Source organism: the organism of the source record quoted next, unplaced genomic scaffold (genome assembly GCF_019419815.1).
Source record: "Pyrus x bretschneideri cultivar Hongxiangsu unplaced genomic scaffold, Pyrus_bretschneideri_v1 Contig1, whole genome shotgun sequence".
Taxonomy (NCBI): Eukaryota; Viridiplantae; Streptophyta; class Magnoliopsida; order Rosales; family Rosaceae; genus Pyrus; species Pyrus x bretschneideri.
The window spans coordinates 1,819,956-1,837,247 of record NW_025999390.1 but is presented as its reverse complement, the minus strand read 5'-3'; the positions used below and the strand labels follow the sequence as shown (position 1 = coordinate 1,837,247).

The window sequence follows — 17,292 nt, the reverse complement described above, 5'->3', positions numbered from 1 at the left end:
TTTGCTTCGTCTTTTTGCGCGCATGGTCCGCCTACTACTCTTCCATTCGCCAAAAGCCGAAAGCCCAAAAGCACAAGTCGAAACCCACAACACAAGCAAATGGAATATGAATATAGTGTGTTCCCATCCGACTTGCATCGTGCCTTCTAATTCCAAATTTCCAAGTTCCACAAGCCCTCGTGGGAGAAAATATGCTCGTTCCTAAATTCCCAGCGAGAAAATTATCCCACCAAACACACGGTCGACAAGTGTTCGGTCGCCTCGAATCGGAGTGGTGCCCACACGCAGAGCACGTGCCGACGGCGGGCCATTACATTAGAGTCTTTGATTGGTTTTGGTACGTCCAAATTGTTGGGAAGAATTCAAAGTTCAAAACCAATCTCTCCAAGAAATAGGCAAAAAGCGAAATGCCTACTCCATGCAAAGACAAAGACCAGCTAAGATGCCACGAATCTTCTGTTTTCCTTCACACGACGAACCACACTAGCTACAAACTTATATATAAACCCCACCAAAACCAACCAGAAAGTTTCAGTCGTGTTATCAAAGGGAGCAATGGCAGCCACTAGATTAATGCGCACGTTTAAGCCAATGACTTTTCATTCCTCCTCTTTTTCTTCATCTTCTCCGCCATCAACGATCCTGAAGTGTTTGAGCAAGGGCGGAAGAATAAACGGAGAGAAGGGACTTACTAGGAACGATAATGATAGTCACGAGAGGAAGCAAATGCATGCAGTAGCTGTGAAGGCAATGGCAACCACGTTGGCACAACCACAAATCGAGAATCGGGGAGGATTACTCGTAGAATTGGCTTCCCTGGTCGGAAGGGTCAACCGTGCTTTGTCCATTCTACTGAGAACGGCTCTCAGACCAAAGTCTTTGAGACAGCAAGTCCAGATGTTCATTGAAAGGGTAAATATGTCCGTTACATGCATGTTCTCATTGGTCAAAAGATGTTTAATTTTATGTGGTGATCTTGGGTAAATATTTTGAATGAGTTAGTTATACATACTTCATTTGTGCAGGGGATAATAGACTGTCGATTCTTTACATTACTTGCAGTTGCGGGATCTCTACTCGGTTCAGTACTGTGCTTTGTAGAGGTGAAATTTCCATTTTCCCTTTTTATTTGATTACATTACTTGCAGTTGCGGGATCTTTACTCGGTTCAACACGTGCTTACGTTCAACGTTTATATGAATGCAGGGTTGCTTTATTGTTCTAGAGTCATATTTCCGGTATTTCCATGCCTTGTCACACAAGACGGATCAAGGCCATATGGTGCATCTTCTTATTGAAGCCATTGGTAAGTAAAGCACCCACATCTACATGTGATATTCATCCTAATTATGCCTAATTATATTTGACTATGATTAATTCTTGTAATTTACAGATATGTTCCTGGTAGGAACCGCCATGCTTATTTTCGCGGTTGGGTTGTATGCCATGTTCGTCGGGTCAAAGGCCGCGAAAGAAAGAGGACCGCGGTTTTCCGACTCAAACTTGTTTGGTCTCTTCTACATGAAGGTACCTTTCAGTCACTTTTTACATGATGTAAATATCTTCTAATATTTGTACCAACATAGACATCATTTCTAATTCACGTCATTTATAAACATTTCAGGCACCTCCAGCATGGGTTAACATGCAATCAGTTTCGCAAGCGAAATCAAAAATAGGGCATGCGGTGGTAATGATACTGCAAGTGGGACTGCTGGAAAAGTTCAAGAGCATACCTCTAGTTACGCCGCTCGATCTTGCTTGCTTTGCTGGATCTGTGCTTCTTTCCTCTGCTGGTATCTTCCTTCTCTCGAGACTCTCTGCCACTGCAAGCCCCGCTGCAACTGGTGTACATGGAAGATAGATCATACAGCTAACTGATGATGATGTCCACAAACTACTGCATTGGTTTATTAATTAATTTATAACCCCATTATTTTTGTAGCATGCACTGATCAATATATACCGTAGCAATACTTAGATCGAAACATTATACCTCTGCAACCGAAAAAAGAATTGTACTTCACCCAGAAATGGAAGACATAGATATTGTAATTCAACCATGATGATATTATGAGGTTGATGGTCAGAAAAGTACTCATGTTTGTTGATTTTCCATTAATATATGTATATATATCTTCCCTTGTTGGCCTCATTTCTATTTTCGTACGTTCTTATCAACTATATATGTTGGATTAACTTATGTTCTTATTTTTTTGTCCAATGCTCTTGTATGGTGTTTTCGGAGAGCCATTATGCCACTCACACGTTCTATTTTGTTTTTTGATTTGTCGTTTATATTTAACTATAATAATGTATAATAACTGTGAGTGGTGATATCAGCCCTCTTAAACTGATCAGACCTTGTGAGTCGATAATATAACATTCAACCAAGAACAAAAGGGGAAAACATGTCATACCACAGTGATGCCAATACTTATATTTAATGTGTTTGCAATCGACATACAGGAAGTAACTAATAACTACTAACTAATTTAGCGACAGATGTGCCAAAAACCTAATGAATTAATACTGATAAATAAACCAAGAGCATGGCACAGTAAGAAAAGCATCGAGTTGAAACACAAACAGATTTAGAACTCAGTCTCAGAGATATTCCCAGCACACACGGCACAAGTGGTGGCGGAACCTTGGTTGATGTAGGTACAACGATCACAAGCCCAATAGTTCCCATAACTAGGGTTTATCTCCGAGAGGCCACTCTCCAACGCTCTAACCAGCTTGTCAAAATAATTGCAGTCGCCTTTGTCAGTCCCGTCAGCTTTAAACATAAGTCATGGAAACTTTCCAATGGAACTTTCGCGGAGATATACTCTTGTAGGAGCGCATTGGTGAAGCCTCTCGAGGCTGAACACTGCGTGCCGTAGCAAGTGATCAAATAGCTTCAACTTCAACAACTCATCCTCGGGGATATAGTACCCATATGCATAGCTCCACCGGAGTATCTGCCTACCTTCAATGATCTGTTTCCAGGCCTCGATAATGAACTTGAGCTCAAGATCTGATTGACATTGTATTTCAGAAATAGTTGAAATATCGTCACCTTGCAACCTATTGAAATCCTCCATAGCTTTTTTCTTTGAAGATATATTGTTTGCCCAACGTTCATAGTAATAAATGTACTTCTCCAGATATTTCTTTGCCTCTTTCTTTCCCCTATCTTCAGCCACAAAATCACCACGGTTATAACTGTGGCAATGACATTTTTTGAATTCGCAGAGACATAACCAGCAAAATCGGAACCTACAAACACTGCATCTCATAACATTACAACCTCCGTCTTTATTGATCGCTCTTTTGCATTTGGGACAAGGCTTGGTGTTCCCAAGTATCCATTTTGCGTTGTGATGTTCATCCTTGTTCTTCGCAGTCCACTAATTTGTTCTAATTTGGTGAGATTTTTACTATTAATTTATAATCATAGGGAATTAGAAAAAGCAAAGTTGTAATCTCATCGGGAAAAAAGTTGATCTTTTAACATTTAATTTGTAAATTTGTAGTTACGGCATATTGTAGCCTTCTCAAAACAAAATTGTGCATGCCTTGTGAAACTCTGTGTTAGTTCTTCTCGTCCCACCGATCCTGAATCCTCTTCAGCCGAGACAAGAAAATGCTGCAGTTCGCTCTATGCACATTTGTCAAGCCTCTCCAGACTAAACTCTGCGTGGCGTTGCAAATGCTCGAATAACCGGCACCTTCGAGTTCAAACGACCATATTCGGGGATGAAGTAGCCGTACGCATAAGTCCATCGCAATACCTGCCTACACTCAACGGTCCGTGCCCACACATCTATAATGAACCTGAGCAAACAATCTTGACTGGCATTGTGTGTCGGCAAGTTTCGTGATCTGCACGCTTTGCACGTTATGTAAATCCTCGATTGCTTTTTGCTTTGAAGATTGATTGTTTGCCTATCGTTCATCAAGGTGGGATTCATCATGAGAGAAGATTGATAAGAATTGTTGTTGTTCATACTTGTGCGGCCAAGCCAAAATCCCTCACCCCTTCGTATAAATATATCGTTGTATACCGTAAACAAAACCAACAGTATTGGATTTAGCATTTATTCTCAGTTTTTGTAGATTCAGAGAACAACACGAAGCTTAAAGTAGCACATAATCAAAGAGTTCATCTTCTTTGATTAAAATTCAGCAGGCAATGGAGACTCTGAAGAACACGTAACACACATGGTAGCAGAACTGTCATTGACATAGGTGCAGAGATCACAAGACCAATAATCCCCATACGATCTTATCTCCAAAAGGTCATTTTCCATAGCTCGCACCAAGCTCTTGAAGTAATTCCTAACCACAACGGTCAGTTGGACTACCCTCGCCCGAAATTTGATGAAATCGTCAATGGATCTATCCGCGTTGACATGCTCTTCTAGTTCCACTTCTGCACATTGATGGAACTTTTCCAACCCGCACTCTGCCTCGCCTTGCAAGTACTCAAAAAACCGCCTCTTACCATCCTCATTTTCAGGGATGTAGAACCCGTATGCGTAGCTCCATTGCAGCACCCGGCGGCATTGGATTATCTCTTGCCATGCCTCGGTTACAAAACTGAGAATTGGATTGGTTTGGCGATACTTCTTATCAAGTTTCTTCAGATGGACATCTTGCACAAGCCGAAAATCTTGGAGAGCTTTTTGCTTGGAATCATGGTTTGCTATCCAACGCTCGTAATGGTGGACGTATCTGTCTAAAGACATCTTTGCCATCTCTTTCCTTTTCTCACTCGCATTGCTCTTCACTCCCTCCAGGTAAGAATTACACAAATGGCTACGGCTCCACTCTCCGAGGCATATCCAGCAGAAATCGAACCTGCAGGGTGCCCTGCATCTCATGTGGTTACATCCTTGGTTTTTTTCGATGGGTCCCTTGCACTGTGGACAAGGCTTGGTGTTGACAAGAATCCAATTCATATTTTCGGACTCATCCTTGTTCTTCGACATCCACTTGGCCACAGTTTCACATTTCACCGGACTGTGAGCTTCTTCAGAACAATTCCAACAAAATATATACGAACAAAGGCAGGAAACATCACAATTAGTCTTATTGCCACCAACAAAATCTACAGCATTATCACAACCAGGAGCAGGGCACCATTTTATCTTCGTCTTCCGATAACTCTCTTCAATGTAAGACCTCACAAGGTACCGCGAAAACTTACCCTTATCGGAGTCAATGTCCGCCAACAGAAAGATCATATCTTCCCCGACAGCAGCACCACAACTCGGATGCGGACATTTCAGCGACAAACATCCAAGACCGTCATTGTTAATTGACTTACTAACATACCCTCCCCAACATCCTCCACAATAAAAATGGCCACAAAAATTGGAGCGATTTCCACGATCACCACCAACAAATGTTTCAAAGCAAATTTCACAAGTAGACGAACAAACATCAGAAGACGAGGTTTGAACGAGTGGGCTTGTTTCTGTTTTCTTAAACAAGCCTAATATTTTTCGAACCTCGTCTTCCTCCTCAAACCACTTGTCAAACAACTTACTGGTGTTCCAATTACAGTGTCGGAGTAAGATGATCGCGGCGGCTCTGGACACGCAAAGTATCGAGCAGACCTCTGTGATTTCATGGAGTTGGCGCTGGCTGATGTCTGCTTGTTTCAAGATTGTGTAGTGAAGCTGTTGCGACGCCGTTTGATCGTCTCTGAGGAAGCTGTTGGAGTGGTGAGCAGAATCCATGATGGAGGAGTTGGAGGCAAGGGCAAGAACCGGAAGAAAAGCACCAACTATTCCATGGAAAAAGAGAGATTGGAGGATAGTGCAACGAACTTGCGGGTTGACCTGGTCATTGACGAGTGACGACTGACTTTTATAGAAGGTGTCAATGTATATCCTTCAACGGACGGACGGAGGAGAGCAACTTGTACGACAAAAAAAATTGACGTTTTGTACAAGTAAACAAACATACATGAAAACAACTAACACACATCTTTGGTATTGGCATAAGGTGATTTATTGTCATATAAGTCTTTCTTTTAAGAGTTATTTCTGATGGCTTTTGCAAAAATTCACAGAACACGAACAAATCGTATAAGTCACAAGTTGTGTGAATGATGCGATATTTTAATTTTAACACGATATTTTGCATGCACAGTACGGAACTACAGATAGTATTATAAGCCGTGCAGACTTACCGCATTAAGTCGAAAAAATCACTCGCCTAATCCATTATAATCCTTTCATTAAAAAGAAGCCACGAAAATCCGTTCTAGCTATGCTTTATGCCGCAACGAATGGTAAGTCGACTTCAAAATGGCTAATAACATTTTCTTGCTGCACATACAAAAGCTCTTCCGAAAAACCATTATCCAACCTACTTTCATGTCATTTTATCTGCTGCAGAAGCTTCTTGCAAGACACTTGAAATGGTGAATAATATTCTCCTTGAAATCATCTAAAATCAAAAAAAGGGGCACACGGGACGACAAATCGTGGGAACAGAAAAATATAGCAACAGAACATCTGGTGTGACAATGATACATATGTTTTTTCATTAACATCGACAGGACACTCGAAAAATCTACATTTTTTAATAAATCAAATTATAGGACGACGTTTCCGGAAAATGAAACAGAAAGAATGGACGGAAAAGATTACGGCAAGCTAAATACATCCCTCAATAGAGGCTATCAAGATATACAATACAAACTCTCACTTTACATGGAAGCCAAAAGATCTCTCATTTCTGTTACGCTATGAATGGTCTCTGTCGGGTAAATCTTGGCGACGAGCTGCGCAAAACTTTCATACTTGTCAAGGAACTCCTTCTGTCAAAATCCATGACATCCATCAGATATTTTCAATGGGAAGGCGAAGAAACTCTTCATGTTTACAAAGACGAAACTATTGTTACGTACCTTGCATTTATCCCATAATGAAGGCAGCAGTTCTTCTGACGTCATGTTTTTCTGCAACTTCTTGTACATCGCAGTGATGGACTTGTCAAGCTGTACCAGGAAAATCCATGATAGTGTTAGAAACGAACATTTAGAGATGAAAATTTCGGATGGGTAAATCAACTCACCCCGGATAAACTTGATTTTATCACCTTCCGCAGATCCATCTTTGACAACCCTAGCTGGAAGGGGATCTGCAATGAAGGAAACTTATATCAGCCATTACATTCAGAGAATTAAGACTTTGAAGATAAATAACTCCACATAAATCATTCGGGCAACTACATTCTAACAGTTCATTCTCAGAATGGGGCAAAGATACTGTTCATGGAGTATATCAATGTGCAAATCACTGGACAAAGTTTCAAATTAACCGGGAGTATGACGTAATTAACAGAGGTTTCATTTTTCCCAGTTAGATCAGATATGGATAATTGAGATACCAACACACTAACCTCTTCTGGTGCGATTGTATACATCAAATCCTCTATTCTTCGAGCAAACTGGAAAAGCCGTTCAAATTGCTGCGAAAAGAAAACAAATGAGGGCATATGTAACCAAAAATGTGTCCAAACTGTATGTCAGGCTCAAGCAAGAAATCTATGCCAAAATGGCTGATTCTTCACAGGCTAGATGCCTTGATGAAAACTTCAGTGTTCCTATGAACATAACTGTCTAGCTTTCACCTGGAATATTATGTTTCATACAGATTCTATAGTCTGTTTGTTCAAACGCTTTTTCTACCAGTAGTTTCTACTGTACTGTTAGTTCACCTGGACATGTTTATTCACACCTCCCCTTTTCAATATGAAAAGAGAAATAGCTAAAAGATAGATCTGCCCTTATCCTATTTTTACCATTTATCATATAATATCCTAAAGCTAGATCTGCATTGTCTATATGAACATGATTCTAAAAGGAACAGGGGGAAGGGTGGGAAGAAAAAATTATATACAGCATCTGGATAACTTACATTGTATATGATCATGCTGATATGGCGTGTGCAAGCTTGTTCATAAGCTTCACTTGCCTGGTGATAAAATTTGGCCAAGGTGGGCACAACATTTGCTAGGTCATACAAACTGCAAGCAAACTTCAAAAGTGAATTCACACAAAAAAGAAAGCATTGATCATAGTAGAAAGGAAACATAAGGATACCTATTCTGAAACGCAGCATAGTTCTCTAATAGAAAAAGATCAGAATACTTTGGCTCTGTTTGTGCAATTTTCTCCAATGTCGCAAACATTATACTAACCTGTCAAACAATTGATCTAACGTAAGAAAAGTGGAGATGCATTTCTGGTAAAACATCAGACTGATAGACAATCAAATGTTATCATCATCTATCTTCACACAGCCAACAGACTGCAAGGTTTAAGAAAAAGAACGTTGCCTTCTGAATTCAAACTTGAGTAATCAAAAGTGTGATAACTAAATAATAAGCTTTAAAGGCATAGTATATAGGACAAATACTAGCACGGTGTTGAATCATAATTTTAAGAAAGCTTCCTCATACAGTTTGAACCACCATAAAATAATTTTCAGAAGAAAAAAAACTCACAAATTTTGTGTACGCTTGATCAACCAAATCCCTAGATTGTCCCTGGATGTACTGCTCCATTCGTGTTGCCAGAGTAGCAAATCTAAGTAGAAGGGAGGTTAAGCAAACATAAGCAACTGCTTTGTTTTACACATATGGTAAATGTGGCCAAGACATGCCAGTTCACCTTGGGATGTATGATAAGACACCCATTTGTCTAACGTTGCGCTCGTTTCTTTCAATCTGGCGGCAAGCTTCATCAACAAACTGCAAGAAGCATACATGGGTTCAGAATCTTCAGAACATAACCTAAAAAATATATGACCACAATCACTAACACACAAACTTACGTGACTGAACTGCATAGAAACTCTCGACTCCAGATCACCAAGCAAGAGACGTACAAAACCTGCTGCATCAGCTTTTTGACCAGAAAGATAGCGCTCTGTAATCCCATGCATTGATATGCAGCGTAAGGGATCAATCTTGTACGCCCAGTCCACAACGGCATAGAAGTCTTCCTGAAAACCATATTTATTGGCCTCTTTTATTGGTGAAAAACAAGGAACTTTAATGGCTACCAAATAGTGCATGCTGCTATGCAACTAGCCATGACCAGAACAGTTGAACTGGTGGTGTGTGCAAATGAAGCCCAAGCAAAAAAAAAATTCACGAGCAGCTGCAAAAAATTAGGCAACAAGTTGTGCACATTACCTGGATTCCATCAAGTAAGTCCTGAAGAGATTCATTTAATGCTGCAAGCTCTCCTGAACTTTTGCCTACAAAATTAGACAATCATATAAAATGCGAGAGAGAGAGAGAGAGAGAGAGAGAGAGAGAGGGAGAGAGAGAGAGAGAGAAGCAGAAACCTCCCATTGCAGACAGTGTAAAATATGATCAAAAGTTCATAGGGAATTACAGCATAGTAGTGTAAATTACCAGCTTTGCTGTCATTGTCATCAATGTCCATGATTCCCAAATCATCGTCATTGGTGTCATCATATTTATCTCCATTAGCAGTACCCCCTGGAGGAACAAGTGCCGGAACTTCAAAGCACATAAAGTGCGCAAAGAAAGAACTCTGCAATTGAGCCATTGCAAAATAGACATTTAATACGGAGATATGCATTATGTAAATATGCGTTATGTAGATCAAAGAAACTATTATATAACTCCATTTTAACCTCATCTACAAGGAGTGGGATAAAAATTGTAAGCATCTTGGAATAAGCTTCAGAAACAGTAGAAGTGTCCGCAGCATTCACATTTTGACCAGACCCAGTAGAAGCTTCAAGCCAGACGGTTGGATTTCTTGATGCCTTTGTACTAGCACGAAGCTCATTTGCAAATTCGCGAGCCTGTAGGTATCAAATTATATACTCAAACTTTCAAACTGATCAAACTACTTAGCTGCCTGAGGATTACAAAAGTTTATTTTGAGAACAAGAATTATTTAATTAGGTTATTGATGCAATGTTGAATCAAATCACCACCATTTTAGTTTAAATTATTACAAGTTTATTCTATATTGAACGACCAAACTATATCACAATCTTATCAGAAAGTCTGGTGATCAGATGGAAAACCAAAATGTGGTTGCTCATGAGAAGGTTCTTCATTTAAGACAAAATTAAAGATAACTGATAAAAGCAGCAACCAAATAATACATTCTAACACATATATATGTTAGAATAGAATATAAGGTTGTGATTCTCACCTCGCGACGAAGAAGCAAGTTAAGGGAGCTACAATATGCTTTCCTCAAAGGCCCCATGCAATTTTTATCAAGACTCTGAAAATGCAAAGCGGGGAGAATAAACTTAGGAAAAAACACACCGGTACATATGCACAGGTAGAAACAACAAAAATCCTAATAGTTAATGCAATTAAGCTAAAATTTGACCTTCAGATGTTGCAGAAGGCGAGCATACGTTCTGCATTTGTACCGTAGATCAGCATGATCAGGCCTTTTCAGCTGCCCCCGCTATTTAAAACAAGCACAATAGTGAGCATTAAGACTTGTACACTGGAAATGAACAATTTTGATTATAATTATAAAAGCCCAAGTGCCATAAGTCCACCTGAGAAAAGTAGCTCTTGTCGCTTATCATAAAATCCACCAAACTAGCAAAGTAATTTCGCAAGAACTCAGAAGCTCTTCTGACAAATGTAGATTTCAATTTTTCAAGTTCTGCTCGCTTCTCTTTAACCTTTAAGAATTTCAATTACAACTATAAACACAATGGGGTTTCCAATATCAAAAATCAAAACAGCTATCAATCTAGCACCTCCGTAATGAGAGGGAACTCTAAAGTTCATACATCTGGCCACAAATTGTTGGAAACAAAAAAATGAAACAAATGTGAAGGGCAGAATGCATACAGCCCGCATATTTGCATAGATGGGATCCAAGTTAGGTACTTCAAGACTGCGCAAAGCACCAGCCAACCACTCACATGCTTCTATGTTTTGAAGCATACGTGCTTCATCGAATGAACCTCCTGTCAAGCATGCTGCATACTACACAAATGAAACGCCATTAGAAAGACAGTAGGCCTAAACAAGTTGCCAAAGTTAAAACTAATCAGTTATCTCTCACAGCTAAAAATGATGGAAAATATACCTGAGAAGGAACACGCAAACCTAGAAGAAGCTTATCGAGTTCATAAATGAGTGCCCTATTATTTACAGATTGCATCTCCAACTTGTTATTGCGGGTTTCTATCTGGACATTGCAACAGAAAAAAGTTAACCGGCATTCACATAAAAAACATTTATACATCCAGCACTAGTATCATAAAACTATGTTATGACATGGCATACAGAACAACCATTTATTAGTCAGAACTGTGAAGAAATTAAAACGAACACAGAACTAACATCAAGACACTTTTAATCAACAAGACTAAACAAAATACCATCAGAAGGTTTCTTGGGAAAAAAAAAAAATTAAATTAAACAACTTTATATTGGATGTCATATGGTAAAAGTATAAGGGGGTAAAGGAAACTAAAATCAACCACAGAGATTATCGTTAATAATTTTACATACAATGCCATAAACAAGCAAATGGAAGCTGTGACTAGATGTACATGGCTAAATTCGTCGACTTAGACAGTATGTTTGTTCCATTATTCATAAGAATAAGATGAAAAAATTATTCAAAAAAAAAAAAAAAGAAATTTTCCCCTGAACTGCATTGGAAATTATACTGTAGTCCATAAAAGAGGAAAATCTAAACACTTAAAGGTAGCTAGACTCCCTACCGATTCAATGTCTTCTCTCATGTGTCTGAGTTTCACATTAAAGATTCCTAACCATTCATCCATGTCATCGACACAATTTGTTGCTGCTTCAAGCCCTTGCAATACCTACAAGGCCCATAAATGAATATATAAATAACAACACATATCTTCAAGGAAATAGACAACCACTAATTAATGTCCTAGAAGCAGGTAAAAGTAGCTTGCACGGCAATCTCACAATGACAATGTTAAAGCAATGTATGCAAGTAACTGAAACAGATGAATAAAGTTTCTCAGAGTAAAATAGCAACACGTTTTATGCAAAAGCAAGTTGAAGAATGTAAACAGGACAAGGTCAGAAGATGAATGAGAGAACATCCATGTTAAAAATCAATAACTAGCATCCTTAGACCTGTCGAGCACCATTTATATCATAGTCACATAGGTGACAAGACAAAAGACTTTGACCGTATTGATATTGAGAGGTAAAAAATGAAGATTGAAAATCTTGATTTCGTTTGGGAAGAGTGAAACCAAGCAACAAACAAAGAACATAAAGGACATTAAATTAAAAACCTAAAAAAGAAGAAATGCAGCAAACTTCATCGTATTAAACAAAACTGAATAACAATAGAGTCACCTCGTCTATCAAAGGTTCACTTTCCAAAATGGCATGCACATTTGCTGCTTCCAAAGCCAGAAGCTCTCTCTTCAACCTTTCAGAAAATGCTTCTGCTTCACCAATACCCATGACATAACTGCATAACACACCCACAATCAAAAGAATTCACAACTATATCAAGATCTTTCCAACGTAATTCAACTAAGGAGTGACTAAGAGCACCCTGTAAAGACATGGCATTTGATGCCTGCCATTTGGAAGTTGTCAAACCCAACCAATAGATAACATTCAAAAACAGAAAGTCATAACTGACAAGGGCGGGACAATTTAGGATTCCCCAGTTGGTCATTGAACTCTTGGCAAGCATCAATGCAGAAGGTATCATGAACTAAGCAGGTACTAAACCAAAGTTCTGTCTATCAGTCTAATTTCTAATCAGGAAATGACATAAGACCTTTGTATCGGGAGACCACCTCAAACAAAGGAAATATAGTATATAGCTATGTTTTCGGATAAAAGAAATTACAGAAGATCTTCATAACAATCAAATAATTCTACCTTTGCATACAGGCATCACTTCAATTAAAATCTTATGGTACCAATATCCCCAAAAAGGACAATCAAACAAAGCACAAACATTTTCTTCGTCACATCAGAAATAAGGATATGGTACATACGTTCCCAAAAGTGCCTCCATGTCCTCTTCCTCAGCTTGGGAGACAAGTTCTTTTTCAACAGTTACTTTCAAGTCACTTTCAGTTACTGTTGATGCAGCAGGCCCCTCTTGCTCCTTTCCTTGACTGGTGACTGCCGGTGTATTTTCCTAAATCATTGTTTACAAAAAGTTGGGCAAAAATTAACTGCAAATAATAATTTAACAAACTAACAACTAATAAATAGAGTTTCAGCAGCATGAAGCCAAAACTAGGAGAAGTGTATGTACTAATAATTCTATGCAGTGACATAAAATAAAACAAAAAAAAAAAAGACGAAATTCACATTGACAGAAAATTATCTTCATAAAGTTGTAACCATGATTAGTGATTCCAAAGGAAGTGAAATCTTCAATTACAAATATCATGCGATCTAATCTGTACATAAAAACCAATACAGGTGCATAAATTCATCATATGCACCTTAGCCCAAAGAGCCATCTCCACGACATCTATACCAACAACTTTAGGAAGATGACCCAGTGCATCTTTGCATATGTTTAAAATACAAAGTAAAAGCCGGTTCCTACACAGAAAAGAAAAAGAAAACCAATTATCAAAATCTTATCAATTTGTTTACTGGAGGATAACATCTAAATAGGTGTATGTTCTCCATGGCATACCTGTCATCAATATTTCGCATGGTCCATTGAGGAGGAGCAACACTTTGACTCCTAAGATTATCAAAACCCTACAAGAAACTCAGTCAGACTAAAATGGAGGATGGGACTGAAATTTTTCTCAAACATTGTTTCTTGTTTTTCTTAATTGACCGAACCCTATTTCTTTGCACAAATTCCCAGCATGCATATAGAGCATAGACACATGGAAGATGGAGCACTACCTACCAGAGTAAAAGTACACCCACTAGGGTCGTTTGTTAAAACCTCCACCTTTGAAAGATGCTTTAGTTTGTATAACTTTGCAGGCTGCAGTAAAAGAAAATTTCTGAGTAATTGCAAATTGTAATCCAAGTCCCTAATTAAGCCCAACTTTACAGCAAAAAATAGGACATAGCTGTTAAGGACTTCACCTCAAGGACTCCTCCAGTAGAATATTTTAAGACTCGAAGAAAGGCTTGAGTCCTCTGGCCTTTGGTTTTTACTGCACAAACAACAAAGGGTGGTCACCAACACAAATTAAGTAGGACTAAGTGCCCACAGTGATCTGCATCTGCCTGAATATTTATACTAGAGTGGGAATTTGTAGTTATGCACACATATACAGGCCATGACCTAAGCTAGGAAAGACGAGTCTTAATTTCCCCTCATGTGATATTGAATGGCTGTCACATTTTAGAACAATCAGATAGTGTAGTAAGAGAAGAAAAGTGTAGTAGTATCCACTATCCACTATCCACTATCCATTATCCATTATCCACTATCCATTATCCATTATCCATTATCCATTATCATAGTGATACATTAGCGGCAAACTTCGAGTTATTAAAAGTGTAGTAAGAGAAGAAAAAAAATGTAGACTAACCCCTAGAAAACCTACAAGTCAGCTCACAATTCTCGAATCAACCTCACTGATAAAAATCATTACTGCACCATCAAATGCTCGGAAAGTAGATAAATGACTCGGCAAGTTCAAAATTTTATTATCTTCCCTGTAAGATTGACCAATGCATACAATCTTGTGAATAAAACACATCAGTCAAAAGTTATATTTCTTGAAATTGCCCAGTCTAAGCACCCAAATACATTACCATCCATTCAACCCCATTCCGATTATCTTTCGCAATCTGGAGACCCTAAACCCTAGTCTAAGCACCCAAATACATTACTATCCATTCAACCCCATTCCGATTATCTTTCGCAATCTGGAGACAATATAATCAATCCAAAAGAGTGAAAATAAAACATTCTAACAATTAGACAAGTGAAAACGAAGTCTGCAGTGTCAATCTTTACAAAAGCTCAATTTCCCTTCCAATTTTCCACAGCGCATACAGTTTAATCGATTGAAAGTACAGGGAGGAAAATAGAGTTCAACTGCGTACCGGAAAGTGCGAGAACCCTAGGTTTGGCCATGTCGCGGCCGAGCTTGTGGGTCTTGCCCCAGATCCCACGGCTCTTGGCCACGCGGATGGACATAACGACGCTCTGCTTGGTGCCTTCGATGGCGGCCTCGCAGGCCCGCCGCAGCTCCTGGTCGTCTGCGCTCGATTTCGCCATCGCCGGTGGGGGTGCTGCACTAGGTGGATCTCAACCGGACTCTGCTGTTATATAATGGTAAAATAAAAAGACTGCCGGACAAATACAAATAAAATAAAAATAAGAAAAGAAGGTGCGAGACGAAAATGCGAAAGGATAAGGCCATCTCGAAGGAGGGCCAAAATGCTCATGAGTTCTGCAAAAAAATTATATTTTAATAAATAATGTTAAGTTATATTTTATATAACTTTCAACCGAACGGGTCAAAAGATTATAGGTCAAATATAGTCTTTTTGTCACATCCCGGCCAGGGCCCTCATCACATCCCAAATTCGACTCCACCGTAGTACGATATTGCCTGCTTTGGGCCTCGATCACGCCCTCACGATTTTGTTTTTTGAAACTCACACGAGAACTTTTCAGTGGATCACCCATCCTGGGAATGCTCTCGCGCGAACTCGCTTAACTTCGGAGTTCTGATGAACTCTGAAACCATTGAGCTCCAAAAGGTCTCGTGCTAGGTAGAGATGAGAATATACATATAAGGCTTACAAGATCCACAACCTTGAACAATGTGGGATGTTACAATCCACCCCCCTTAGGGGCCCGACGTCCTCGTATGCACACTTCTGACCAGAGATTGTCTCTAATCCCAAATTGTCACATCCCGAGCTCGACTCCACCGTAGCACGATATTGTCCGCTTTGGGCCCCGACCACGCCCTCACGGTTTTGTTTCTGGGAACTCACACGAGAACTTCCCAGTGGGTCACCCATCCTGGAAATGCTCTTGCGCGAACTCGCTTAAATTCAGAGTTCGATGAACTCCGAAACCATTGAGCTCCCAAAAAGCCTCCTGCTAGATAGAGATGGGAATATACATATAAGGCTTACAAGATCCACACCCTGAACAATGTGGGATGTTACACTTTTGATAAAAAATCATCTCCAACCAAGGAGGCCAAAAGGTGATGGATCAAACACAATTTATTATTTTAATTAAATTAATATGATTACTTAAATTAAATTATCATATGAAAATAAGAATTTCGAACATATTTTAAGTGTCACTTGTCGTCAAATGAATAAACATTCGGATTTTTTATCTTTATATAATCTCAATAATTTTTGGGTTAGAATTTCGAGTGACACATTTCGCTAACATGAGTAATTCTCCAGATTTCTTATCTTTATGTAATCTCAATAATTTTTCGGATAAAATTTCGAGTGACACGTGTCGCTAAAATGATAACTCTCCAGATTTTTTATCTTTATGTAATCTTAATAATATTTCGAATAGGATTTCAAGTGTCACGTGTCGAGATATAATTGGTTGTGCAAATTTTAGATAAGATTCTTATTTACGTGACACTTCTTATCTTCAGCTTCCAATGTTAATAAATTGGCTGGATATTGAGGTAGAATTCACACACCTCCAAACACCTTCACTTGTTCGAGAAATACATTTGACACTATCTTCAAAAACCCATCTACAAGTCCTGCAAAGAGCTTCATCTTATTTTCGGGTCTAAAACCTTCCTTTCATTGCAGATGTGCCCATTTGAAAATTATTGAAAAAATTAAAGGAAAGATTATTGGAAGAGGTAAGAGAATAGAATGTGAAGAATTGAAATAAAATGAAGTAAGATAGTATGAAATGGTGAAAAGTATGTGAAAAATGGTGTACCAATGACTTGGTATTTACAGAAGAAAAAAAATTAGAATTTTTTTTTTTAATTCATCAAAAAAAAAAATTTAAAATTCCAACAGTAACCTAACAGCAGCATGACGTTAGCTAGCTGTTGCTAACCGACGCTAGGTAGCTGTGTGGCATTCAAATTGGATGAGCAAGAGGGTTGGCAAAATGCCAAGCTTGACATTCTGGCACTAGAGGACTGGGTTATAAGGCTAGCGAGCTAGCTGCTTTTGGCCAGCCCTTTGGCGTGTCAAAACGAACTATTTTTAGCCCAATAACCTTTTGACCGGATTAGTTGGAAATAGCCTAAGTTGGCATTCAGCAACGTTTGCTCGGTCAGCTGGGTGTACAGAAGTTTCGAGTTTGAA

The 17,292-nt window shown here is 38.9% G+C and overlaps 3 protein-coding genes across 5 annotated transcripts; 1 reads left to right on the top strand and 2 right to left on the bottom strand.

Annotated features, from left to right (window-relative positions):
* Positions 1-725: 725 nt before the first annotated feature.
* On the top strand, positions 726-2,155 carry LOC103954153. The gene is made up of 5 exons (XM_009365957.2): positions 726-912; positions 1,026-1,103; positions 1,207-1,306; positions 1,394-1,527; positions 1,625-2,155. The coding sequence occupies exons 1-5, from the start codon at positions 727-729 to the stop codon at positions 1,862-1,864; spliced, it is 738 nt and encodes a 245-aa protein (XP_009364232.2). The 5' UTR covers position 726; the 3' UTR covers positions 1,865-2,155.
* Positions 2,156-4,072: 1,917 nt separating this feature from the next.
* LOC103954172 (probable E3 ubiquitin-protein ligase ARI8) lies at positions 4,073-5,892 on the bottom strand. Its single transcript, XM_009365979.3, has one exon. It carries the CDS (start codon positions 5,730-5,732, stop codon positions 4,164-4,166), a length of 1,569 nt encoding a protein of 522 aa, XP_009364254.2. The 5' UTR covers positions 5,733-5,892; the 3' UTR covers positions 4,073-4,163.
* Positions 5,893-6,516: 624 nt separating this feature from the next.
* On the bottom strand, positions 6,517-15,367 carry LOC103954181 (exocyst complex component SEC3A). Of its 3 annotated transcripts, XM_009365990.2 has the most exons (25): positions 15,076-15,361; positions 14,104-14,174; positions 13,919-13,999; positions 13,694-13,761; positions 13,494-13,596; positions 13,035-13,180; positions 12,376-12,493; positions 11,757-11,861; positions 11,114-11,215; positions 10,873-11,010; positions 10,572-10,700; positions 10,394-10,474; positions 10,208-10,282; positions 9,675-9,848; positions 9,430-9,571; positions 9,205-9,269; positions 8,841-9,011; positions 8,678-8,757; positions 8,512-8,593; positions 8,108-8,205; positions 7,923-8,031; positions 7,405-7,473; positions 7,078-7,143; positions 6,911-7,000; positions 6,517-6,820 (listed from the first exon to the last, which is right to left on the bottom strand). In XM_009365990.2, the coding sequence occupies exons 1-25, from the start codon at positions 15,248-15,250 to the stop codon at positions 6,710-6,712; spliced, it is 2,649 nt and encodes an 882-aa protein (XP_009364265.2). In that variant the 5' UTR covers positions 15,251-15,361; the 3' UTR covers positions 6,517-6,709. The 3 variants fall into 3 exon arrangements, 2 of the variants coding, with proteins under 2 accessions (XP_009364265.2, XP_048434446.1); XR_007256032.1 differs by lacking the exons at positions 6,517-6,820; positions 6,911-7,000; positions 7,078-7,143; positions 7,405-7,473; positions 8,108-8,205 and adding an exon at positions 8,206-8,315 and having other exon boundaries at positions 15,076-15,367; XM_048578489.1 differs by lacking the exons at positions 6,517-6,820; positions 6,911-7,000; positions 7,078-7,143; positions 7,405-7,473; positions 7,923-8,031 and having other exon boundaries at positions 8,146-8,315; positions 15,076-15,367.
* Positions 15,368-17,292: the final 1,925 nt, after the last annotated feature.